The sequence below is a fragment of the Schistocerca serialis genome, chromosome 8, assembly GCF_023864345.2.
Source record: "Schistocerca serialis cubense isolate TAMUIC-IGC-003099 chromosome 8, iqSchSeri2.2, whole genome shotgun sequence".
Taxonomy (NCBI): Eukaryota; Metazoa; Arthropoda; class Insecta; order Orthoptera; family Acrididae; genus Schistocerca; species Schistocerca serialis.
Window position 1 is genome coordinate 317,092,334 of NC_064645.1, and position 26,838 is coordinate 317,119,171.

Here is a 26,838-nt window from a genome sequence, read left to right on the forward strand (position 1 = left end):
GGAAAAGAAATACGAGGGTTGTCCAGAAAGTAAGTTTCGATTGGTCGCTAAATGGAAACCACATTGAAAATAAACATTTTATCTGCAGGAGTTAGCTACACTTTCCAGGTACTTCCCTACATAGTCGCTGCTCCGACTTAGACATTTGTCGGAGCGTTATACCAAATTTCCAACACAGTCGTCATAGAAGGCAGCCACCTGTGCTTTCTGATAATTCTCAACGCTGGTCCATAGCGCGTAGCCTGCGCCCAAATGTTGTCTTCGTATCCAGCGTTTCATGTGAACAGAGATGATACTCAGGACGAGCCATTTTGGGCTGTGTTGTGGGTGACCGAACTCTTCTCAACGAAAAGGCTGCAGGAGCGTCTTCACTGCCCCTGTAGAGTGCGGCTGAGAATTTCCATGAAGAAGGAAGCGGGTGGCAGTTCTGGTAGGCGGGCTGCATTCGTTAAGCTGTAGCCTCTCAGTGGGCCCTCCTACTTGGCGGGAGACATCGTTGTTCTAGGCACCTATATTCGCTCACAGTGCACCCACAACTGAAAAGAGCGTCTTGGTGCGATCGATGGTCATACTAGAGACACTACCCAACACATCTGTGCAAAGCTTCATCAGGTTTTCACTGTGGTGGCCATTTTGCGACCGATCTGAACTTACTTTCAGGACAACCCTCGTATTACAGTCAACATTATCAAACACGTTCTATAAATCTACAGTTGCTATAAATGACTTCTAAGATAAGCAGTAGTGCCAGTATCACTTTCTTGTTCTTGTATTTCTCGGAATCCAAACTGAACTGACCTGAGGTCGACATTTACCAACCTTTAGATTCTCCTGTAAATAATTCCTGTGAGTATTCTGCATCAATGTTTTAAATTGACAGTTCGTTAATATTCATACCTGACTAAAGCCTTCTAGTTTACAAGCCAAATAACTTCGAATGAAACACTCGACACCTTAGAAAGTTTTTTGAATAGAGGTCTGCTTTCTTTTCAGTCTTGCTGATGTTTAAGAGACGAAGAACGTATGTTTGGGCAGTTGGCACGCAATAACAACTCCTTCATTTAGCTATGTATGCGCAGGGAGCTCTGGCGGGCGGCTTGACCAGCGTAGCGGTGATGTCGTGGCTGATCCTGGGCGGTCAGGCGTACCAGGCCAGCGGCGACATCCGCTTCGCCACCAAGCCCCTCTCCACTGACGGCTGCCGCTACGCTTTCGACCGCGTCCACAACGGCTCTGTCGCCGTCACAGTCGACTATCAGAACAGGTGAGTGGAACAGCAGGCGCCTGACGGTTCAGTGTATGAAATTAATTTAGGGATTAACAACGAGTGTGGGTGCCATGTAAAACTTAAATAATACTGTATCCTCAAAAATACTCTAGATATTGCGCACATAATCAGTTAATTCACTTATTAGACAAAACAATGCTTTACTTGGAATGCCAGGCGGAAACAATTTCAGCTGAATTAAAGCTGTTAAAACGCCTGAATCATCGTGCTGCACGTAAGGGTGGCACAAGATTTAGAATACTGTGAAACCTCGCTTGTCATTAATCACGATTTCCGAGTCACCAAGAGTACAGTATTTGATACTCTGAAAGGAATAACGGCAACAGTCGGCGATGAAAATCATTGAATGAAAATGAGCCGACCGACATACACTGGTCCTGGTGCTGTATCAGTTAACAAGCCAACACTGAACTGTACTGTACTGTGATGCCCCTGTTTGTTGTGAGCGAGAAATGATATCAAGTGAAAGAAGACACTAGCGTTCGTGCACAAAACGTTAGATACGCTACGTGGAATGGATAAAGGAGACCTGTTGAAAGACATTGCTGCTGTTGGAATTGCAAAGGTGCTCAGATATAGGCGTTAAGGAAATGAATCACAGTGATGCTGGATGTAATCGATTTCTGATGACAAAATTATTGCCATTTGTTCGTCTGCAGGGTAGTGAAGATGGATTAGCTGACAAAGTTGGCGCTGAAGCTGAAGACATTACGAGACACACAGAAACAACAACGTAGCGTAACAAAACAATACTTTACTTGGAATGCCAGGCGGAAACAATTTCAGCCGAATTAAAGCTGTTAAAACGCCTGAATCATCGGGCTGCACGTAAAGGACGTATGAAACTGACCCAAAAGAAACCTGCGTGTTATTTAACTGTCTAAAACTTACTGTTTTATTTTCAACATCTCGTAAAAATGTATATGGCGCGTCGAGTAGTCCCATGTTCGATATGTCGGAGGAATACAGTGTTGTAAATGTGATTTTCACGTTATGAAATACTGACCTGTCCTATCCTCGGAGCATGGAGGTGCCATTCGATATTCAAGGACCATTGAGTAGCATGTCGTAAATTGCGATTGCGTACCCATTTCTATTCCTCCGATTACAGCGCCATCTGTGGCGAAACGAAGAAAATGCTTCGGACATAGTGTATGTAGGTTTTACAGTAGAATCGTAATCTGAAATAAAAAACGGGGATTTGCACTGAAGATTTTAAAGCTGTCCTCCACCACCCCTCTCCTCGCCAACGACGATACGGTTGGGGGGGGGGGGGGGCAACGACGATACGGTTGGGGGGGAGGGAGTCAAGTGTGGTATCGTTGAATGTCCCCCTGCAACAGAAACAAGTTGTTATAATTTTTTTGTGATCTCATGTGTCGTTTTCGACACATTCCAATGTCTTCAGTTAAAATAAACACGCTATATGTATCAGATCCTTGATAGTGATACTCCACGTATGGCCTTACAATAATTAAAAATCGCTTGTGGTTTCTGTCTCCCAGCTGGGACATCGGCACAACATGTCGTATGATTTAATTATGTGGTATTTTATTTGTGACATGCTGGTGTCTCTGCCTACTTTTTATTACGATTTGACGCAACATCACTATATGTGACTTCCAGTGCTGTAGAAATAATGTACATCTAATAATGTTACGAGATCCGATGATGACAGCTTAGGTCTTCCGAAACCGGTAATAGTAATAAAAAGAATTTCAAGCAATCTTGGAAAACTCGATTCTCAAGTATAGTATAACTATAGATGAAAGTAAAAACGTTCGTAGTCATTTCACAAAAAAATGGACTTTTACGGTAGGTGTTGTCGCCCACTTTATGCGCTGCTTAGAATAGCAGTTTTTGTGAGAAGACTATAGAAGAGAGAGGCCATAGTTATGGTTCTCTGGCTCAGTGGTTATGTGCCAGGGTTCAGATTCAAAAAGGTAGGCTCCGGTCCAAAGTGGATTCTAGGATTCTTTTCGTACACCCCTGGCAATGATATGTTAGTGTGAAACATGTCAAGAAATTCTCTATTGTTAAGGTGAGTAAGTTAGTTCTAAAATGGGAAAAAGGTGAGTGCATACTAAAGGCAACATGACCATCCTTGCTAAAGTCCTCTGGTGTGCAAACCAACCTTCAAGGTGAGGATAGCTTCGCTTTTTAATGCCAAAACGAAGTTCAAATCTGTAGCAGCACGTTTTGGAACCGAAGACGTAAAAGTAACAGTGTTCCTGTTACGCCAGAAGACAGATTCCCAATTTGGAGAGTTTGGAGCGACAGGTATGCTATTATTTTACTATTGTGTTTTGTTGTTGCGGTCATCAGTCCGAAGGCTGGTTTGACGCAGGCCTGCTTGCCACTCTAAACTGTGCAAGCCTTTTCACTTCCGAACAACTACTGCAATCTACGTCCTTCTGAATCTGCTTACTGTATTCCTGTATTCATCTCTTGGTCGTCCTCTACGATTCTTACCCTCCCCCCCCCCCCCCCCACCACTTCCCTCCAATACTAAACTGGTGACCCCTGATGTCTCGGAATGTGTCCTGTAGTCAACTTGTGCAACAAATTTCTTGTCTCCCCAATTCTGTTTTCTGCCTCCTTATTATTTATGTAATCTACCCATCTAATTTTCAGCATCCTTCTGTAGTAACACATTTCAAAAGCCACTATTCTTCTCTTGTCTAAACTATTTATCGTCAAAGTGTTACTGCCATACATGGCTACACTACATAAAAATGTCTTCAGAACAGACTGCCTAACACTACACTCGATGTTAAAAAATTTGTCTTCTTCAGAAACGATTTTCTTGCCGTTGCCAACCTTCATTTTACGTCCTTGCAGATTGCAGTAGTTATTTTGCTGCCCAAACAGCAAAATTCATCTACTGCCTTTAGTGTCTCGTTTCCTAATCTGATTCTCAAAGCATCAACCGATTTAATTCGACTGCATTTGATTATCATTGTTATCCTTTTGTTAATGTTGATCTTACATCCTACTTTCAACACACTGTACATTCCCTTCAACCGCTCCTCCAAGTTCGTTGCTGTCTATGACAGAATTACAGTCTCATCGGCAAACCTCAAAGTTTCTATTTCCTCTTCCTGAATTTTAATTCTTACTGCAAATTTTTATTTGGTTTCCCTTCGTACTTCTATTATAATTTCCGTGCTTCAGTGGTCAAGAGTTTTCAAAAGAAGCAGAATTAGTAGTGGATGTCTTTTGTTATGGGCCTGGAACTAAAGTGAGTGAACTGCTTGTTAGCTAAAGTACCTGATACAGAATGTAACTAGAGCTGCAGTTTCGAATCGTAAGTCACGTGAAACTTACTATTTAGCTCCCAGAGTTGACACAGTACGGTCACATAGGGCACTGAACGGGCATTTGGCGGTTGCTCAGAGCACTGCTCTAAGATCTCGCAGGCGGCGCCTTGTCGACGTCGGCAGCCGCAGCAGGCGGCATCCTCGGAATTCCTACCTTTCGTCTTTATTTGTGTGCTAGAAATGTGATTTTGGACTGAAAAGCTTTTGGATTTTCTTAGAAGACAAGGGAGTAATGTTTGTGGCAAGGACAAAATAATTTCCTCTCTTTGAATCAAAGTTATTGAGGCTACTGTATAGCTTCACTTCAGTACGGAAAGAATATCTTTCGAATGATGTGATGAAAGGAGCCGCTCGTTCTTTTCAGGGAGTATTCCTGCGTGAATGTTACCTCTCTAACAACCGCATACCACCCACAGTTAAAATCGAAATGGTTCTCGGTCAAGATAGTCATTGTTCTCACTTTTGCCACATCGCGTGAGCGTGCACATTACCGAGTCGCAGGTTTCCGTCATCTCATAACTTTAAGAAAGTTTGTTGCACACATTTTGAAGAATTAATGCCATTGTATTACTTCATCCATCGGTGTTCGGCAACATTTAATCAAGTTAATGCCCCGACACTATTTTACACACTCACGAGCAAACACGCCAGTTTCTCGATGCCCTTGCCTCCTCTTACCGTTCGCGACGCCACACGGCGTCCGGCTATTTGCTGTACTTCTCAGCGGATCTGGCTCGGTTCTGCGTCTTTCCTTCAATAGACTAGTACTGTTTGGAATCATCTTTAGACACTCCCATCTCCCACAGAGAGAGAGAGGGGGGGGGGGGGCGGGGGAGACAGAAAGGGAGAGAGAGAGAGAGAGGGAGAGAGAGGGAGAGAGAGAGAGAGAGACTCTCTAGTCGGATTTCGGTTTGATACTTTTAAGTCCTTTTCATTATTTCTGTAAACTTTAAATTTTGGCTTCCTTGCCGCCTCCCACCACTCAGATGGCTTCCTCGTCACGTTCTCTCACTCTGGCCTCCAAGCAATGCGCAACACAGATTGTCCTACGTGCCGCCATATTACGCACTCTTTCGTCATCCACATAAAATTCAGAAAAAAAATCATCGCCTCTTAAATGAAGCATGATCGTTACAGCTTCATAACGACTAATAATTCCAGAAATATGGACATTCAAAGTCAATACTTCCTCATTAAAATACCGAAAAAGAACGAGTTACAAATTAAGGATGAACCAAAGATAAACAAGATCGGCCACGCGGTGCTAGAAGGAATCGACATCAAACCAAAAACGATTAAATAATGTAGCACAGAGGACAACGTCGCTTCTATGGCTCTGACATTTTAAAATAAAGAGCCAGTGTCATGTCAAAATTATGTGTCAGTCCCCTAACAACCTGTTCTGCAATACTACACCTTTCCGAAGTAGTGAAGTCATATGAAATACTTCTAGCAATGTTTTTCCTCCACTTCTTTAGTCTCTTCATTGTGTTGTAGAGGTTGCCTACTCTCTGCTGTCTGTCAGGATGCAGGCCGACGAAGCTGTGAGGCGTCGCCAGACGCAGTAAAACAGGATTAAGTATTACTTCATTCATTTGTCTGAATGCATCTCGTCGCCTTGTCTTCGGCAGTAGCTGGTGGCTTAGCAAGCCGACGAGGGATCTGCTGAACCCAGCGGCTGCCTCAGGCTGACGTATGTTGCTTCATCAACCCTGCACCCACAGCAGTGACATCTAGTAAGTAGGTTGTCGCCTGTGGTGTGGAACGTGTACCCAGTCGGAAGCTCTGATCGAAGATGGCGGTGGCTTCAGTGCATGTGTGTTGTCTCTCACACGCCATTCTGGGAGTACACTGTACATCCCACATCCTGCCCATGTTGTCCTATTGGATGGATGGCGATGTCGTATGCCTTGAGGTTGTATTGAATGCTGATCCTGGCCTTTGGTAGGCTGCCTGACCCAAGTTATGCTAGAGTTCAGAGCAGTTTGTGCTGCAAGCTCCAAAAGGTGTTGGTAGGCTCCTGTTCTACCCATCAGTAGCAGCTGGTTCTGGAGGATGGCTTCTATCATTTGTTGCTACTAATCGCTGGTCATCTCGTAAGTTGGCAGGAATATGAGTGGTACTATAATAATCTCAGACACAAGATATTAGCATACAATAATCAGAGAATCGAGTGCGTACGACGTGAATGTCATTCATTTTACTGATCGACTGACACTAGCCTAACGAGGTAGACCCTTTATGGCGCTGAGGAGAGACTCTGCCTGTTGACATCATTCTTCATGACCAAATCGATTCTGCTCTTTACGAGTTGTTAGCGAAAAATGGTTCAAATGGCTCTGAGCACTATGGGACAACATCTGAAGTCATAAGTCCCCTAGAACTTAGAACTACTTAAACCTAAGTAACCTAAGGACATCACACACATCCATGCCCGAGGCAGGATTCGAACCTGCGACCGTAGCTGTCGAGCGGTTCCAGACTGAAGCGCCTAGAACCACTCGGCCACACCGGCCGACGAGTTGTTAGCGCTCTTCCGTTCTGCTACGTTTGCTTAGCCACTTTGTATGTGTTTTTAACTGGTTAGTCACACCCTTGCTGGGTGGTGTTGCATTTTCCTTAGCACTTTCTATACCATGTTTCGAGAGCAATGGAGGCAGAGTGGTCTGCACTCATCACTCTGCTGAGCTCACTCGCACTCACACACAGAAGTGTGTTGCACTTTTTTTGATCGACTAACCACGTCGTAATGTTTACGCTTAGTGGCTGGCTAGTATTGGTACTTCCATGTGCTTGAACAATCTCGTTCTGTCTGGAGTTAATTTCTTCTGTTGGAGAAGGGAGCATCATGGTCTCGGGAATGTTTTCGTACCATTACCTGGTTGATTTCTTCATTCTGGAAAGCGCAGTGGATCAACACAAGTATGCATCTATCCTTGGGGATCATGTTCACTCCTACATTCAGTTTGTTTTCCACGGGAGGATGGTATCTACACCAGGTTCAAATGGTTCAAATGGCTCTGAGCACTATGGGACTTAACATCTGTGGTCATCAGTCCCCTAGAACTTAGAACTACTTAATCCTAACTAACCTAAGGACACAACACACATCCATGCCCAAGGCAGGATTCGAACCTGCGACCGTAGCGGTCGCGCGGTTCCAGACTGAAGCGCCTAGAACCGCTCGGCCACTCTGGCCGGCATCTACACCAGGAATATGCAACGTGTTACACTGTTCGCAGTGTACATACGTGGCTCGATGTTCACCGCGATCGGTTTACTGTAGTCCCCTGGTCCCCAAACTCCCCGGATTAAAGCCCAATCGAGAATTTGTGGGACCATCTCGATCAGGCTTTTCCGATCACGGATCCTCAATCGAGACATCTAGCGCTGCTGCCCACGACACTGGAGCTGATATGGCTTCACGTCCCTGTAGGTACCTTCCAGAACCTCATTGATACTCTTTCTGCACGACTCTCAGATTCGTAACTTTACAGGTTTAATTACAGAGAATTGTACACTTTATGAGTTCAGCAGGCAGAAAGGCACAGCCGTACGCTTAAGATGAATGTCGCAGATTTCACTCAGATTGCTACCGACCAGCAAATGTTCAGAGCCCTGCCTTGCCCCCATTCGCAAAATTCATCATTAGTGATACCCCACTTTTTCAGATTAGTCTTGCACGTTGTCACCCCTGTTATCAACCTGTTGAGGGGTCTTTAACTTCCTGTATTGGAGATGGCAGCCTGATGGTGGCTTCTCTTTTCCTATCCGTAATCCTCCAGGAGACTTTGTACGCCGCAGCTCATTTTGGCAGGCTTCTGCTGAACTTGGAATTGGTGCTGCTGTAAGCAGGAAGCTCTATCTGGATTTAAGTCGAGGTGGATAGGCGTGAGTTCCGAACAATGAACGCCTTGGCTCTATTTCTTGCTTCTTCTTTTCATTCTCTGCTGCTACTTTTCATATCCGGAGGTGCTGCATCCATGAATGGAAATATCTTGTTGACCGGGGTTGATCTTATACACCCTGTGAGTATGTGGCTTGTCTCATGAAGAGCTACATCAGCTTGGTTAGCATGTGCAGAATTCCTCCAGAATGATGCTGTGTACTCCGTAGCAGAGAACACAGAGCAAGTGCGGATGTACAGAGGACGGTGGCTGCGTTCCCAAAAACACAGTTGTTAGTCGTACTCACTCGAGTGAAAGTGGCTTCATTAGTAAACACTATTAATAGGATTACCCTCCTGTTTGCAATTTACTATCGAGAAAATTCCAGTCCTCGTCCTTCGTCTCCTTCTCGAATGTGATGAAAACACTGTAAACTATGATAGAGCCAACACATACTTAATGTCCGCCGTATTCTTGTAGAAGTCAAGGTCTGTTTGTTAAAGAGCTACGTTCTACCAACTGAGTTGTTGTTGTTGTTGTGGTCTTCAGTCCTGAGACTGGTTTGATGCAGCTCTCCATGCTACTCTATCCTGTGCAAGCTTCTTCATCTCCCAGTATCTACTGCAGCCTACATCCTTCTGAATCTGCTTAGTGTATTCATCTCTTGGTCTACCTCTACGATTTTTACCCTCCACGCTGCCCTCCAGTACTAAATTTGGGATCCTTTGATGCCTCAGAACATGTTCTACCAACCGATCCCTTCTTCTAGTCAAGTTGTGCCACAAACTCCTCTTCTCCCCAATTTATTCAATACCTCCTCAGTAGTTATGTGATCTACCCATCTCATCTTCAGCATCCTTCTGTGGCACCACATTTCAAAAGCTTCTACTCTCTTCTTGTCTAAAATACTTTATCGTACATGTTTCACTTCCATACATGGCTACACTCCATACAAATATTTCAGAAACGACTTCCTAACACTTAAATCAATACTCGATGTTAACAAATTTCTCTTCTTCAGGAACGCTTTCCCTGCCATTGCCAGCCTACATTTTATATCCTCTCTACTTCGGCCATCATCAGTTATTTTGCTCCCCAAATAGCAAAACTCCTTTACTACTTTAAGTGTCTCATTTCCTAATCTAATTCCCCCAGCATCACCCGAATTAATTCGACTACATTCCATTATCCTCGTTATGCTTTTGTTGATGTTCGTCTTATACCCTCCTTTCAAGACACTGTCCATTCCGTTCAACTGCTCTTCCAAGCCCTTTGCTGATTCTGACAGAATTACAATGTCATCGGCGAACCTCAAAGTTTTTATTTCTTCTCCACGAATTTTAATTCCTACTCCGAATTTTTCTTTTCTTTCCTTTACTGCTTGCTCAATATGCATATTGAATAAGATCTGGGATAGGCTACAACCCTGTCTCACTCCCTTCCCAACGTCTGTTTCCCTTTCATGCCCCTCGACTCTTATAACTGCCATCTGGTTTCTGTACAAATTGTAAATAGCTTTTCGCTCTCTGTATTTTACCCCTGCCACCTTCAGAATTTGAAAGAGAGTATTCCAGTCAACATTGTCAAAAGCTTTCTCTAAGTCTACAAATGCTAGAAACGTAGGTTTGCCTTTCCTTAATCTTTCTTCTAAGATAAGTCGTAAGGTCAGTATTGCCTCACGTGTTCCAGTGTTTCTACGGAATCCAAACTGATCTTTCCCGAGGTTGGCTTCTACTAGTTTTTCCATTCGTCTGTAAAGAATTCGCGTTAGTATTTTGCAGCTGTGACTTATTAAACTGATAGTTTGGTAATTTTCACATCTGTCAACACCTGCTTTCTTTGGGATTGGAATTATTATATTCTTCTTGAAGTCTGAGGGTATTTCGCCTGTCTCATACATCTTGCTCACCAGATGGTAGAGTTTTGTCAGGACTGGCTCTCCCAAGGCTGTCAGTAGTTCTATTGGAATGTTGTCTACTCTCGGGGCCTTGTTTCGACTCAGGTCTTTCAGTGCTCTGTCAAACTCTTCACACAGTATCATATCTCCCATTTCATCTTCATCTACGTCCTGTTCCATTTCCATAATATTGTCCTCAAGAATATCGCCCCTGTATAGACCCTCTATATACTCCTTCCACCTTTCTGCTTTCCCTTCTTTGCTTAGAACTGAGTTTCCATCTGAACTCTTGATATTCATGCAAGTGGTTCTCTTTTCTCCAAAGGTCTCTTTAATTTTCCTGTAGGCACTACCTATCTAACCCCTCGTGAGATAAGCCTCTGCATCCTTACATTTGTAATCTAGCCATCCCTGCTTAGCCATTTTGCACTTCCTGTCGATCTCATTTTTAAGACGTTTGTATTCCTTTTTGCCTGCACTTACTGCATTTTTGTATTTTCTCCTTTCATCAATTAAATTCAGTATCTGTTCTGTTACTCAAGGATTTCTACTAGACCTCGTCTTTTTACCTACTTGATCCTCTGCCGCTTTCACTATTTCATTCCTCAAAGCTACCCATTCTTCTTCTACTGTATTTCTTTCCCCCATTTCTGTCAATTGTTCCCTTACGCTCTCCATGAAACTCTGTACAACCTCTACTCAAGGATTTCTACTAGCCCTCGTCTTTTTACCTACTTGATCCTCTGCCGCTTTCACTATTTCATTCCTCAAAGCTACCCATTCTTCTTCTACTGTATTTCTTTCCCCCATTTCTGTCAATTGTTCCCTTACGCTCTCCATGAACCTCTGTACAACCTCTGGTTCTTTCAGTTTGTCCAGGTCACATCTCCTCAAATTCCCACCTTTTTGCAGTTTCTTTAGTTTTAGTCTACAGTTCATAACCAATAGATAGTGGTCAGAGTCCATATCTGCCCCTGGAAATGTGTTACAATTTAAAACCTGGTTCCTAAATTTCTGTCTTACCATTATATAATCTATCTGAAACCTTTTAGTATCTCCAGGGTTCTTCCATGTATACAACCTTCTTTCATGATTCTTGAACCAACTGAATTATGAGTTCTATTTCATCCACACACTGTCCATCTGCACGTTCATATGAAAAACACTGATGGAAAATAATTGCAATACCAAGAAGTTGTGCTACATAAACGAAACTTGGCAGACGTGTTTCTACTTCTGAAAGATGTGAGGCTAGTAGCGCCTCCATAAGGATGCAAATCAAGTTCGCTTTAAATACACGCCGTAACGGTGGTGAAAGTTAGTTACCTCTGAGACTGGACATGGTGAGCTGATGTTAGTCTAGAATGCCCTTCAGGCAACAAAGACGCCATTATCAAAACCTCATTGAATTCGAACGTGGGCGTGTTCAAAAATGTTCAAATGTGTGTGAAATCTTCCAGAACTTCACTGCTAAGTCGTCAGTCCGTAAGCTTACACAGTACTTAACCTCAATTATCCTAAGGACGAACACACACACACCCAAGCCCGAGGAAGGACACGAACCTCCGCCGGGACCAGCCGACAACGCCTCAGACCTCTCGGCTAATCCTGGGCGTGTAATGGGGCTATGAGAACACACACACCCAAGCCCGAGGAAGGACTCGAACCTCCGCCGGGACTAACCGACAACGCCTGAGACCTCTCGGCTAATCCCGGGCGGCGAGCGATGGCGTGTAATGGAGCAATGAGAATCTGTTTATGGCTCTTGTGGTTTTTTTTTTTTTGTTTTTTTGTTTTTTTTTTTTTAAATTGGACTTGTAGTCCGGGGTGATATGTTACAATACAGCATCACCGGTCTATTGTGGTCTAACTGTGTTGGTGAGGCAGTAAATTTCCACAGGGCAGTGACTGCGTCACTGCGAGGTGTGGCGGCGTACCACCCTCTGACGGTGTCTGACTGCGTCACTGCAATTCACTTTGGAGGTGTGGCGGTGGGACTTGTAGTCCCGTACCACCCTCTGACGGTGATAGTGCTACATGAGTCAGGCTGAAAAATTTTGCCTAACATGGGCGGGTGGGGGTGTGGCGGTGGGACTTGTAGTCCCGTGTGGTGTCTTGAGGTTTTTTATTTATTTTTTATTTTTTAATGGATTTGTAGTCCAGGGCGATATGTTACAATACAGCATCACCGGTCTATTGGGTTCTAACTGTTGGTGAGGCAGTAAATTTCCAAAGGGCAGTGACTGCGTCACTGCAATTCACTTTGGAGGTGTGGCGGTGCCACCCTCTAACGGTGATAGTACTACGGTGTCGTTTGACGGACTATTAATACAACATTAAATTTAAAATAACTGCGCGAGAGATAAATACTCTGTGGAATAAAGCATCTCCGCGCGAACTCGATAACCAAGATATATAGACTGTATTAAGCTACGGCAAAGAGATAATTATTCCGTGTTGGACATTGGAAGAGAGATGTTCTATGTCGGTTTTAGAGGAGATTGTTGGAAGCCGCCATTAAGGCAGTAATCTATTTTTTATGGTGTTGAAGAAAATAAATACATATAAAAGCACAAAAGGAGTATCAGGTGTGTAGAGTTCATGACCCTTAATCATTTCAAAAGAAATATTCAGTGATTATTTATGACGCAAGTCGTTCGGAAGTGTTGTGTGGTTTGATGGTGCGAACCTGCAGTTTTACACGGTTGTGGGATTCGCCGAGAATATTTCTCTGAAGACCTAAATAATTTCATGAACTAATAATGGACGCGACATTCCATAGACATGACACAGCATAGCACTTGGCCGTACCGATCGATTTCCGTAGAGCGATAAATCATCTTTAGCGATTTCAGGTGAAGAAGTTCCGGCAAGGAGACTCAAAGAGATCTGCTGCTGCGAAACGCATGTGGTATTACCGTATTCTTTAACTTACGGAGATCAGTACGCAATATAGACTTCATAACCACCGCAAGCATAATTAAAAGGACTCAAATAAAAGGAGCAAACAGTGAAAAGGGATCGCTAAACCAAACCAAAATAAAAATCAATTAATAATAATACGCAATCACATTAATAAAACGCTCATTAAATAATAGAAACAATAAAAAATGTTGTTGTTGTTGTTGTGGTCTTCAGTCCTGAGACTGGTTTGATGCAGCTCTCCATGCTCCATACTCTATCCTGTGCAAGCTTCTTCATCTCCCAGTATCTACTGCAACCTACATCCTTCTGAATCTGCTTAGTGTATTCATCTCTTGGTCTCCCTCTACGATTTTTACCCTCCACGCTGCCCTCCAATACTAAATTGGTGATCCCTTGATGCCTCAGAACATGTCCTACCAACCGATCCCTTCTTCTGGGCAAGTTGTGCCACAAACTTCTCTTCTCCCCAATCCTATTCAATACTTCCTCATTAGTTATGTGATCTACCCATCTAATCTTCAGCATTCTTCTGTAGCACCACATTTCGAAAGCTTCTATTCTCTTCTTGTCCAAACTATTTATCGTCCATGTTTCACTTCCATACATGGCTACACTCCATACGAATACTTTCAGAAATGACTTCCTGAAACTTGAATCAATACTGGATGTTAACAAATTTCTCTTCTTCAGAAACGCTTTCCTTGCCATTGCCAGCCTACATTTTATATCCTCTCTACTTCGACCATCATCAGTTATTTTGCTCCCCAAATAGCAAAACTCCTTTACTACTTTAAGTGTCTCATTTCCTAATCTAATTCCCTCAGCATCATCCGAATTAATTCGACTACATTCCATTATCCTCGTTATGCTTTTGTTAATGTTCATCTTATACCCTCCTTTCAAGACACTGTCCATTCCGTTCAACTGCTCTTCCAAGTCATTTGCTGATTCTGACAGAATTACAATGTCATCGGCGAACCTCAAAGTTTTTATTTCTTCTCCATGAATTTTAATTCCTACTCCGAATTTTTCTTTTCTTTCCTTTACTGCTTGCTCAATATGCATATTGAATAAGATCTGGGATAGGCTACAACCCTGTCTCACTCCCTTCCCAACGTCTGTTTCCCTTTCATGCCCCTCGACTCTTATAACTGCCATCTGGTTTCTGTACAAATAGCCTTTCGCTCCCTGTATTATATCCCTGCCACCTTTAGAATTTGAAAGAGAGTATTCCAGTCAACATTGTCAAAAGCTTTCTCTAAGTCTACAAATGCTAGAAACGTAGGTTTGCCTTTCCTTAATCTTTCTTCTAAGATAAGTCGTAAGATCAGTATTGCCTCACGTGTTCCAGTGTTTCTACGGAATCCAAACTGATCTTCCCCGAGGTTGGCTTCTCTAGTTTTTCCATTCGTCTGTAAAGAATTCGTGTTAGTATTTTGCAGCTGTGACTTATTAAACTGATAGTTCGGTAATTTTCACATCTGACAACACCTGCTTTCTTTGGGATTGGAATTATTATATTCTTCTTGAAGTCTGAGGGTATTTCGCCTGTCTCATACATCTTGCTCACCAGATGGTAGAGCTTTGTCAGGACTGGCTCTCCCAAGGCTGTCAGTAGTTCTATTGGAATGTTGTCTACTCTCGGGGCCTTGTTTCGACTTAGGTCTTTCAGTGCTCTGTCAAACTCTTCACACAGTATCATATCTCCCATTTCATCTTCATCTACATCCTCTTCCATTTCCATAATATTGTCCTCAAGTACATCGCCCTTGTATAGACGCTCTACATACTGCTTCCACCTTTCTGCTTTCCCTTCTTTGCTTAGAACTGGGTTTCCATCTGAGCTCTTGATATTCATACAAGTCGTTCTCTTATCTCCAAAGGTCTCTTTAATTTTCCTGTAGGCAGTATCTATCTTACCCCTAGTGAGATAAGAACTTTAAAACCTGCAGCAGCAATTTGAACAACAGCCGGCACCACAGTGACACAAGGAACTGATTTACAAATCGCTTGCTTCGAGGACAACTCCCGGCCAGATGGCCTGTAGCAGGCGTTCCACTGACCCCAAACCACCGCCATTTGCGGCTCCAACGGCGTCCAACAAGAGCTCACTGCAGGGCCAGGTGGCGGTCTGTTGTATTTTCTGATAAAAGCTGCTTTTACCTCGGTACCAGTTATGACCGTTTGTTTGTTAGAAGGAAGCCAGCGCTATACACATTGGATCTACACCTGGCGTTATGGTTTAGGATATGATTTCTTACGACAGCAGGTGCACTCTAGTGCACAGTGACTGCAGATTCGTACGTCAGTCTTGTGATTCGACCCGTTGTGAAGCCATTCGTGAACAGCATTCCAGGAGGTATTTTTCAACATGATAATGCTCTTGATGTGAAATTTACAATTTTCCCGGTGAATTGAATGTTCGAAGAGATTTCGAGATTGTATCCGGTCCTCGTAAACTTCGTTCCACGATACTTAAGCTGAATACCTGCCAGTCATCTTCAGGTGAGCCGTCGAAGACCGGCTGCAATCCCAAAATCTCTTCGAACAGGATGATGCTTGTCCACATACTGCAGTTGTAACCCAACATGCTCTACAGAATAACGATATTTTAGCATTGACCAACCTAGGGCAACAGGCACGGAACTCTGTCCCACAAACTAATATCCGGTAGCTGTACAACACGATGTATGCTTGTTTTCATGCCTGCATTCAACATTCTGGCCATTACACCGGTTATTAATGTACCAATATTTCACATTTGCAGTGGATTGTATTGCTCTTACTTTAACCTGTGATCTTGTAACGTTAATCACTTAAATGTGTTGCCAAGGCAAACGTCTTCCTGAAATTTCATTGCTCTGCATTGATTATTTCGTGGTGTTGAGATTTTTCTCCCATCCGTGTGTTTCACCCACACACTGTTCATTTGCACTTTCAGATGAAATATGACTCTTGCTCGCTGCACCATTCTCTTTCAGTTTAATGAAAACACGAGTAAACATTCTTGAAGCTAGTACTCCATGATTTGGGAATCGTCTACCATATTCTCTTCAACGAGCAACCGCGTTTCCTTTACAAAACCCGTACACGCATGCCACATTCATATAGTAAGAATTTGTATTATGTGCGGCGTGCTTGAACGATACAGCACAATTGGCGGACAAATCACGATCACAGTTGTAAACTTCCGCTTTTTCAATTCAAGCACAACTTCGAAGCAAAAATAACAATCGGCAAATAAACTTATATCAACTGGAGCACCAGTACCTGAAATGAAGACATACCTCCAATCAGCTATGTTTATGACCAATGAAAACTGGACACGTTATTTGGTATTTTTTATCCAAATTAGTCTGTACTACTAACTCATAAAATATATACTACACTGCTGCGCAAAACGTAAGGACGAATATAAGTGTTCCACGAAGTGCCACTGCCAAGAAACATAGCTCGCTGAAACTTTTCCATAGATAGAATGAACGGCTACAGTGTGGTAAAGAAGGTAACTGAAAGAACTTCGCAATGCGACAAAAAAATGACATTTTTGATCAAATACTAATTACACAGAAGTCACTGCGATTCATGATGTTCCCTTGGACTATACAAAAGGCGAGACATGTTTCTTAATGGGGTGTGTGATCATCGTGGGTGGCAATGCGTATTGTGCAACATGCTCGCGACTAGTTTGTTACGGAGTTCTTGTGCTAGGAGCTATCTTTTTGTCAGCAGTACGGTTGATAACTGAGGGTTCGTTATTGGTAGATGTAGGTGGGCGACAATACGTCTCCTCAAAGTATCCCACACGTGCTCGATGGGCTTTAAGTCGGGGTAACGGGAACCAATCCATTCCCCGAATATGCTCTCATTTCAACAGCTCCTTCATTTGTGTTGTTGAATACGGTCGCACAGCATCATACAAAACCATCATGTTCGAATGCACCCCTGAAGAGACAAACATGGGGAAGAAGTGCAGAGTCAGATTAACGTGTTTAAAGATTTGGAGGTCAGTACGAGCATGGAATATTATGCCTCCTCACAGCGTAACACCTGAACAACGGAAACGATCACGTTCCATAATGTTCCTGGGAGTATCACGTGTTCTTACCTCCCGCCATGTGACGATGCTTCTATTACTGTAAAACACGATCGTTTGACGGTTCGTGTGTTATGGAGCCGTAAGTGATAATGTTCCATGCACGTACTGACCTCCAAATCTTAGAACCCGATACATTCAGCGGTCAGCGTACTCCTTGCCCATGTGTGTCTTTTCTGTGGTGCATTCGCACCTCATAATTATGTGCGACCGCACTGAACGGCGAAGGTGGAGGAACACTTGGAAGGGGTAGATATTCCACAAATGGACCAGACTGCCCGTTACGACGATTTAAGGGGAGGTTTACTATCCTTTGGTTCAAAAAATCGATTTTTCAAATTGCATTTTTTGATCGATAGAAGTGTTTGGAATCCACAGCTGAAACTGTTTTACCGAATACGGAACGGAAATGTTTGTTATTCGCGGTTGAACAAAAAAAATGCATTTGCCCAAAATCGGCCTTTTTCACGCAACAGTTTTTTTTCTTTCGGAGGACGAGTTATTGTACCGCTGCTTGGGAGGAAACACACAAAATTCTAATGAAAGTTTGAACGCGTGTGTCTGGAAATTAGCCCCCAATCATTTGCATTCTGGTGCGGAGACTGTGGAGACTGCGACTTTCCTGGCAGTGAGCAACTTCAACGAAGGGTATTCTGCACTTCTGAAGACCATGACAACGATGGGCGTCACCCTGGGACTCTATTCGACGCAGTTCACCAAGCATTCGCACGACCACCGGATTCAAGCGGCCGAAAACCGCTTGTCACCGGCCGTACGAGCGGCTCTGGAGCAGCGCAGGATGGCCCAGATCGAGCAGAACGCCCTCTATGAGGAAGAGGAAGGACTAGTTTATGGACGCGGAACAGCAGATTGAACGTACGTTGCATAATATTGCATTTAAATGTAGTCAAAACTTCAAACGCGTTTTTCTCGAAATTACGTCTTTTTTATCGCGCGGTATGGTAACTTCAAATCTATTGAACCGATTGACATGATTCTTTGTTTCCGATGAAGTTAACTAAATTATCTAGGAGTTGTACCACTTTTATTCCGGTCCATCAACTATAAATATTTTTACTTCACCGATGGAGTCAAAAAATCGATGAAAGAAACTCTATTTTTTTTCAAATGGCCGCCATTTTGGTTTCCTATGGTCCAAATAACTTAAGGGATGTTCAACTGTCCGCAGCTCGTGGTCGTGCGGTAGCGTTCTCTCTTCCGGCGCCAGGGTTCCCGGGTTCGATTCCCGGCGGGGGCAGGGATTTTCTCTGCCTCGTGATGACTGGGTGTTGTGTGATGTCCTTAGGTTAGTTAGGTTTAAGTAGTTCTAAGTTCTAGGGGACTGATGACCATAGATGTTAAGTCCATAGTGCTCAGAGCCATTTGAACCTTTTTTTTTACGTACAACTCCTAAAGAACTTCCTGGCAGATTAAAAGTGTGTGCCGACCGAGACTCGAACTCGGGACCTTTGCATTTCCCGGGCAAGTGCTCTACCAACTGGGCTACCCAAGCATGACTCACGCCCCGTCCTCACAGCTTTAATTCCGCCAGTACCTCGCCTCCTACCTTCCAAACTTCACAGAAGCTCTCCTGCGAACCTTGCAGAACTAGCACTCCTGGAAGAAAGGACATTGCGGAGACATGGCTTAGCCACAGCCTGGGAGTTGTTTCTAGAATGAAATTTTCACTCTACAGCGGAGTGGCACTGATATGAAACTTCCTGGCAGATCAAAACTGTGTGCCGGACCGAGACTCGAACTCGGGACCTTTCCCTTTCGCGGGCAAGTGCTCTACCAACTGAGCTACCCAAGCACGACTCACGCCCCGTCCTCACAGCTTTAATTCCGCCAGTACCTCGCCTCCTACCTTGCCCGCGAAAGGCAACGATCCCGAGTTCGAGTCTCGGTCCGGCATACAGTTTTAATCTGCCAGGAAGTTCCTATCAGCGCACACTCTGCTGTAGAGTGAAAATTTTATTCTAGAAACTCCTAAAGAATCTTATATACTTCGTTAACGTCAACTCGATTTTGATTTCAGACGAGCCGGCTGACCTGTGATATACCGCGCGTGGAGGTCTACGTCGAAATTTTGTTTCGTTCCGACGGCACTTCCGCCTTTGCTCTTCTACATTTCCGGTCGAAAAAATTCCAGTTTGTAGAGGAAATATCAATAAACATTTTGACCAAATACAGTGATATCTATAACACATCCCGAGAAAAAATTCTCAAAAAGCATGCTTTTTTTTCTAGCCAAAGATGGTAAACTTCTCCTTAAATCCCATCGAGCACGTGTGGGATATGTTGGTGGGACGTACTGCAAAATGTCCGCATAAATAAACGACCATCCAACAGATCGAAACCGTGGCTGTTGGAACCCCCTACCACAAAAACCCATCACTAACCTTGTGGCCAGCTCGGCAGCACGTTGCAGAGCATGCATTGCCGTCCGTGGTGGACGTACACCCTATTAAGAACCATATACCGCCTTTCGTAATGTCCAGGGGACCATCATAAAACGCGGGGACTTCAGTCCGATCGGGCTGCCAAGGAGGCCCGCAGAGAGCAGGATGTGGTCCAGTGTCCTATTCCCTTGCAGTCTGTCATTTCTGCACTCCACAAGAAGTGCATGGAGTTGTGGGAGGAAGAATGGTTGGCGGTGACGGCCAATAAACTGCGGTTGGTGAAGTCAACAACTCGGCCGTGGCGTACGTCCTGCCGGGTGCTCAGACGGGAAGAAGTGACCCTCACGCGTCTTCGGATTGGGCGCTGTCCTCTCACACATAGTTTTCTATTACGGCGGGAGGATCCTTCGATTTGTGGTGCTTGTGGTGTGCACATCTCTGCCCGGCACATTTTAACAGACTGCATTTTATACCGTGATGCAGGGGCAGAAGCATAAGTTGATGTTGATGGGAATGTGCCCTGTGTTTTAGCTAATGATGTGATGTGTGTGTCTATGGTTTTAAAGTTTTGTGATGTGTCTGGACTCTGGCCTAAACTTTTAGGCTGGAGGATTTAGTGTATTGCAAAGTGGCTGGCTCCTCCCTTTTTCCTTGCGGTGAGCCAGCCACTACCATCTGCTATATTATTTTACCTCCCTCTACCACTTTCTTGCTGCGCTGTCCATGTTTTACTGCTGGCGGCATGCTTCGGTGTGGGTAGGCACATATTTTTCCAAGCTGGTTTCCTGTGTCTTACGTTTTGTTTTATCTTATTGTTCTGAGTCTTTTCTTGACACCCATCTCAATCTGTTACTGAGCGGGCGCTGAAGACCTTGCCGTCATGCGCCCTTAAAACCCTCTCCATCATCATCACCATCATCCTATGATCCCCTGTAGAGCGTAACATTCCGCTCGACGTGAGTATTGGGTCACGGCCGGCACCATTCCAAAATACCGAATGTATCCGGTACGTGTTGCCTCTCTAGTCGTTATTACCGTAGCGGGTTGCGACATAGAGAGAGTCCTTTCCTAAGCATCGTTAGTAGACAGCAACAAGGTCGCACGCAGTGTATCCCGCAAGTGTTGACTCTCTAGTCGTTATTACCGGCGCGGGGTTGTGACATAGAGAGAGAAACCCTTTCTGGAACTCGAACCCTGCTCCTCCTGGGTGGAAAGGCCAAGTGCTCCCACCTAACACAATTAAACCACCAGACACACATGGAATTGATGGGAAATTAAAAATGCCGGAGCCCTTTCTGGGACTCGAACCCTGGTGCTCCTGGACGGAATGCTCAAGTGCACCCCCAACACATGAAACCTGTCTAGATGCGGGAGAGGAAGGTTAGGTTAGTGTACTTTATTTATTTTGGTCGAGAAACTGACGCAAAGATCGATCCTAATTGCGTAATTAATCACAAAGGTAGGTCCTAATTACACAACTATATGTAAAGCACTACAGAAGGACGGCATAAAATCGCAATACGCCGCGGAAACTGACGATACCATACAACTGGTGTTATCCTGCCAAGAAAAAAATTCGCAGAACCACTCGAAACCAGCGACAGAAACATCGAAACTCTACCCTACACCTACAAGCTGCCAGAGTCGATATTAGCTAACTTTGAGACGGGTGTATTTCCTGCTTTTCATGTATGCGTGTTTCTACTGCATTACAGAGAAGTTATTATCAGAGTTTTTTTTTCTTTGTATACGTCTACGGCATTGCATGTTTCGAATTCTTTAAGTTCAATGGGCCCCATGTACAATTAATCTTAAATAGAGTGATGGTAGAACTGCTGTCTGGACGCTTCCATATGAGGTCTACTTTTTTCGTATTTGGTCTTCGTGGTCCTTATGCGCAATTAATGTCAGCTGCAGTAGAGTCGTTTGGTAGTTACCTTGAAATGAGGGTCTCTAAATTTAGTGTTTACAGTTCCTAGGAAAGGACACCGTCCTCCAAGGACTTCTGTTTTTGTTCTGAAAGCAGCTCCATGGCACTTACAGGTAACAAATCTAGAAGCCATTCGCCGACATTCTTCAACATCACCTGGAACGGATCAATCCCACCAGTGAAGTAAGCAGGACGATAGTAATACTTCACCTGAAAGTTACTGGTTTATTATTCCTACTCATCAGCATTAACTTGCATTTTTTCCGCATTTAAGGCTAGCGACCATTCACCACACCAAATGGAAATTTTGTCTAAATCGTCTTGTGTCCTCCTACAGTCACTCAGCTTTGATGACTTATCGTAGACCGCTGCATCGTCGGCAGACTATTGACCCGCCAAATCATTTAAGTATAAAGAGAACAGCAGCTATCCAATTGCACTGGGCTGCATATTGGATATAGCCACTCTCTTATCTCTGAGCCTGTTAAATATGCTCGTGCCTTCGTTAACGGGCTGCGATGGGAGATCGTGTCATATACCTTCCTGAAATCTAGAATATGTAATCCACCTGTTACCTTCCTTTATAGTTCTAGATATATCATGTGAAATAAAGGCATGCCGAGTTTTGAACGAATGATGCTTTCTAAAATCAGGCTGATTCATCAACATAAACAGCTTAGCCTCAAGAATGTTTATTATATTCGAACTGAGAATACGTACAAAGATTCGGGAGCAGTCCGAAGTTAGGGATATTGGTCTGTAATTTTGCGGTCTGTTCCTTCATCTTTCTTGTATACTGGAGTGACCCGCGCTTTCTTTCTTTCCTTTATACCATTCGTTTCGATCTTCGTGTTGGGCGAGAAAGAAAGAGAGAGGGAGAGAGAGAGAGGCGGGGTGATGGACCAATTCCCTGGAGTACTCCTTCTAAAATCTAACAGGAATGCCATCCGGACCAGATGATTTGTCTGTTTTTCAAATCTTGACGGTACTTCCTTATGTCAGTTACACATCTTCCATACGGGGGTCCGTCCGAAGGTCAAGAGACTGCATGTTTGTACGGTTTTCATGCTTGAACGATGTCTTAAACGTGAAATTTTAAACTTAGGTTCGGCTTTTGCTCTCTTCAACTGCCGCACCAGACTGGTCAACAAGGAACTGATTGGAATCCTTAGACTCGCTTACCGATTTTACACACGGCCTGAAAGTTCTCGGCTCCCTGCCAAATCTTTTGCTAAGTTGTGACGGTGGCAGTTACGTGCTTCACGCATTAATATTTCGGCAGCCGGCTAATGGCTTACGAGGCCTCGATTCAATCTATTAAACGTGCTTGATTCGATTATTCTATTCCCTATAGCTTACAGCCATGAAATATCGGTCAAATTATACATCATCTTCGTTTTCCTTTAATGTCGATGGTACTTCATTCCTAAATATACGGCTTACAAGTAGTATTGTTTAGTGCTCGTCGCAGTTATGAGTACCGGTAACTACAAGCGAGGTTCATTACAAAAGCGATTCATTACGAAAGCGATACTGTCTGACTCGAAATAGCCAGGTATCTATGACAGGGTATGCTAATACACAGAAAATTCGGTGCATAACTGATTCTTTGTCTATGTGATGCACAAAACTAATTTCATTTTGTTTTGATGTTATTTATTTATTTATTGATTTTAGTTTCAGAAGCTATCCCCGATAGCTCCGCATCGCCGTCACCACTACCATCACTGCCAAGATGGTACTTACTTCCGGAGGAGGGGTATGGAAAAGATGATAATGATGACGATGACGACGATGTAATATTTCTCTGTGAAATAATAAATATCGACTAAAAGCACTACATATTTTGGAACACAACCTACGAGCAGCTTAGAGACAGAAGTGATGACACTTTCTGCGGGACCTGACCATCATTTTGCAGAACAATGCTCAAGCACATAGAGTGCAAACTGTTACTGATTTGTTTGACTGATGGGACTGCTGAGTGCTGTACCACCTACTGCGGTTCCCTGACGTAAGTCCTCGTGAGTTCAACTCGATTTCTGACTGAAGGAAACACTTCACGGCATTTGCTTGACGACTGCTGCAACTCATTGATTAACAGACCGCGCCACTCGAACTGTCGACACATGTGACACTGCTAAGAGCATCACTGGCAAGGGTTATACACTATGCTGGAGACTACTTTGAAGGTCAATAAAACTTTGAAAGACATATTTATTTTGTACGAGCTGTAAGTAAATAGTTTTTCCACTGTTAAATTTCCAATCCTCGTATATAAACTCTCTCCTAGTATCCACCATCTTCTACAAGACGAGTCCCTTACAACAGAGTATACCACAGAGGTGCATGTGTGTTTGATGCTTTAGAAATACGCAGTGCGTTGCCTCTACAGTTGCTAAATTCATCATAGCATCCACAGTGAGTAAATGATACACTGTCACTGTTGCGGCCAAAGATGTCAATACAGAGATAGAATGTATTGTACTTAAACTGCCAACAGCCTTGTTCAGTCTATTTCAGTAATGTCCAGCCTCGTACCTATCCATATATCCTCAATTTACGCTATAACTTTGATGCCACTGGCTGATCTCCATGACAGCAGCAATATCTCCCTCCCTGTAATACTATTACTTGGAGTGCAATAAGACTCTCTTCACCAACTGTTCGGTGTTGTAATCAACGAAGAAATTAACCGCATATTTACCTTCTCAGAGGAACCGAAAGTATAGGACCACTCGGATTACCGCCGATAACGCAACGGGTGGGTCCTGAACACTACCGCATCGGACGTCATACCCTGCACTCGTCTCAAGAAACGCAACACATTCGGTGGGACGCAATATCCACCTACCACATCACAACACGCTCAACACAGCCCAAATCCATCCACCACAGAGCCAGATTTTATCCTGAAAGCTCTCCTGTCCAATAGCCTTGCCATAAAATTTTGTATAGGAAGTTATCTACATAAGATAACCCCTTCTATAATTAATCTAATACTTCTAAATATTGTTGTGTCATAGCTGAAGCAAATTTTCTATACTAAGCGACCCAGTGGTCCCCATACAACAAAATTTAACATCAAACACATAATATACACACAATCCATGCCAAAATAAGACAAGCACATGAAAATAGGAAAATAAATACACACAACATAAAACAAATAATCACAAAACACAAATAAAACAGTGCCTATACTAATACAAATAAACATCGCCAACAAATCACAAAAATCTAATCTAATTATACACTACTTCGTTCCCGGCCGCGTTCTTCCGCTGCCGAGTGTGCCGCCCTAGTCATTCTTGTCTGTTTTGCGCAGTTTGCATACGGCCAGGGTTCGCCGGACGTATTTTGATTATTTGTGTAGGTTCTGGATTGCGGTCTTCACTCGCTCTCCAGTTCTGCACTGGTTGATCCCTTCCATTTTTATTGGTTGGTTTCCAGTTATTATTACCCTGGTTCCACCTACGTTCCTGTGGCGGATAATGTTTGTCCTCTATTATCGCGTCACTTCGGATTGTTTCTTCAAGTTGCATGCTTTGTGGGCTGCACCACGTTCTGCACCGGTTGATCCCTTCCATTTTTATTGGTTGGTTTCCAGTTATTATTACCCTGGTTCCACCTACGTTCCTGTGGCGGCTAATGTTTGTCCTCTATTATCGCGTCACTTCGGATTGTTTCTTCAAGTTGCGTGCTTTGTGGGCTGCACCGCGGAACTTACCCGTAAGATGACAATGGTCTCTACGAGGAGTCTCAGCTTTTCTATCTAAGGCCAGCCCGCAAATATGACAATTAACAGCCTTTTCATACAAGTCATCATTTTCCTTTGATTTGGTCATGGGAATATTGATGCTGTAGAGCTTGTGAACTTGCCATGAAAGTTTTCCAAGCTCAGTGAGAAGCCAAACCGCCGGATCGCCCCCTACATAAGACTGATAGCTATTAAGTTTACAATCATATGCGCATACAACTTGGAACGCAGTCGCATAAGGTAAGTGTTTTTGTGTGAAGGTTGTGTGTGAGGCTAAGGGGTTCCCTTCACAAAGAGTAATAGGAGCCAGCAAGCATCAAAATCGGCGTACACAACAAAAGGACAACGCTGCTGGTGGTGAGCATTTTTAAATTTAATGAAGTTATTTTCCTCAGTGGCATAACAACACGTACCGGGTCCATGCATGCACAATCTAATAGATGTGTCGCTAATAACTCTTGAGATGAAAAATAATTCAAACACCTTATACAAATATGTTGTTTATGTTCATTTTTACTTAACTGGGAGGAAATGAGTCGGGACATGTCTTTGATCCAGACGTAGTGATAATTATCACGTTCGGAGAAGAGCAGCATGTTGACATGCAACTCTCGCTCACATGCAAATTTTGAGAAATGGAGGGGGTCTACTACTGTATGCTTGTTCTGCTCATCTGACTTGCTTTTCCTCTCCAGGCCACAAACGTGGACCGATATTGCGGTATTCTGAGCTTAAAACTTAGGTATGTCCTGGATTCTTAAAGGGAACTCTATTCCATCAAAGTTGTACTGTCTCTTAATATCTTTGACTTTGTAACTGCTGGGACGCTCGGGATGATGTTTGTAATTGTAATTGTAATTGTAATTTCTCTTGCAAGCCAGGACTGACCATGCAAAACACGCATTATCACACTTATTTTGAACATTAATGCACGCTTGCTTTTTCTCAATATCTATAGGGAGTTTAATATAACTGGACCCTCCATTCATTGGATCATAGACATGTATATGGATGTCGAGGTGTGGTATACTGCTGAGCGCTTTAGCGGATCCACGTACTTCCATCTCGGAAAATCGGGCCATAATAGCGCTCAAGGTGGATTCTCGGTACAACTCCGCAATCGATGTGCTCCGAGAAATAACACCATTTTCACCCCATATATAATGCAGAGTAGCCGTCTCCGCGTCACCTTGATGTTTAGGGGGGTGACTCAGTTCACTGCATAATACCGCACTGCATTTAAAGGCGTTAAATTCCGGATCTTCTAAGAGTTTGAGGAGCTCGGTCTCCAAGACGGGGAGGCACGCCTCCAAAAACCTTACAGGATCGCGAT

The 26,838-nt window shown here is 43.7% G+C and overlaps 1 protein-coding gene across 1 annotated transcript in view; it reads left to right on the top strand.

Moving 5' to 3' along the window:
- Nucleotides 1-26,838, top strand: part of LOC126416511 (sodium-coupled monocarboxylate transporter 1-like) — a 188,312-nt gene that overhangs the window by 149,580 nt on the left and 11,894 nt on the right. The window contains exon 13 of the mRNA XM_050084253.1: nt 1,080-1,264. Within this exon, the coding sequence (XP_049940210.1) occupies nt 1,080-1,264 (185 nt within the window). The remainder of the gene's footprint in view (nt 1-1,079; nt 1,265-26,838) is intronic.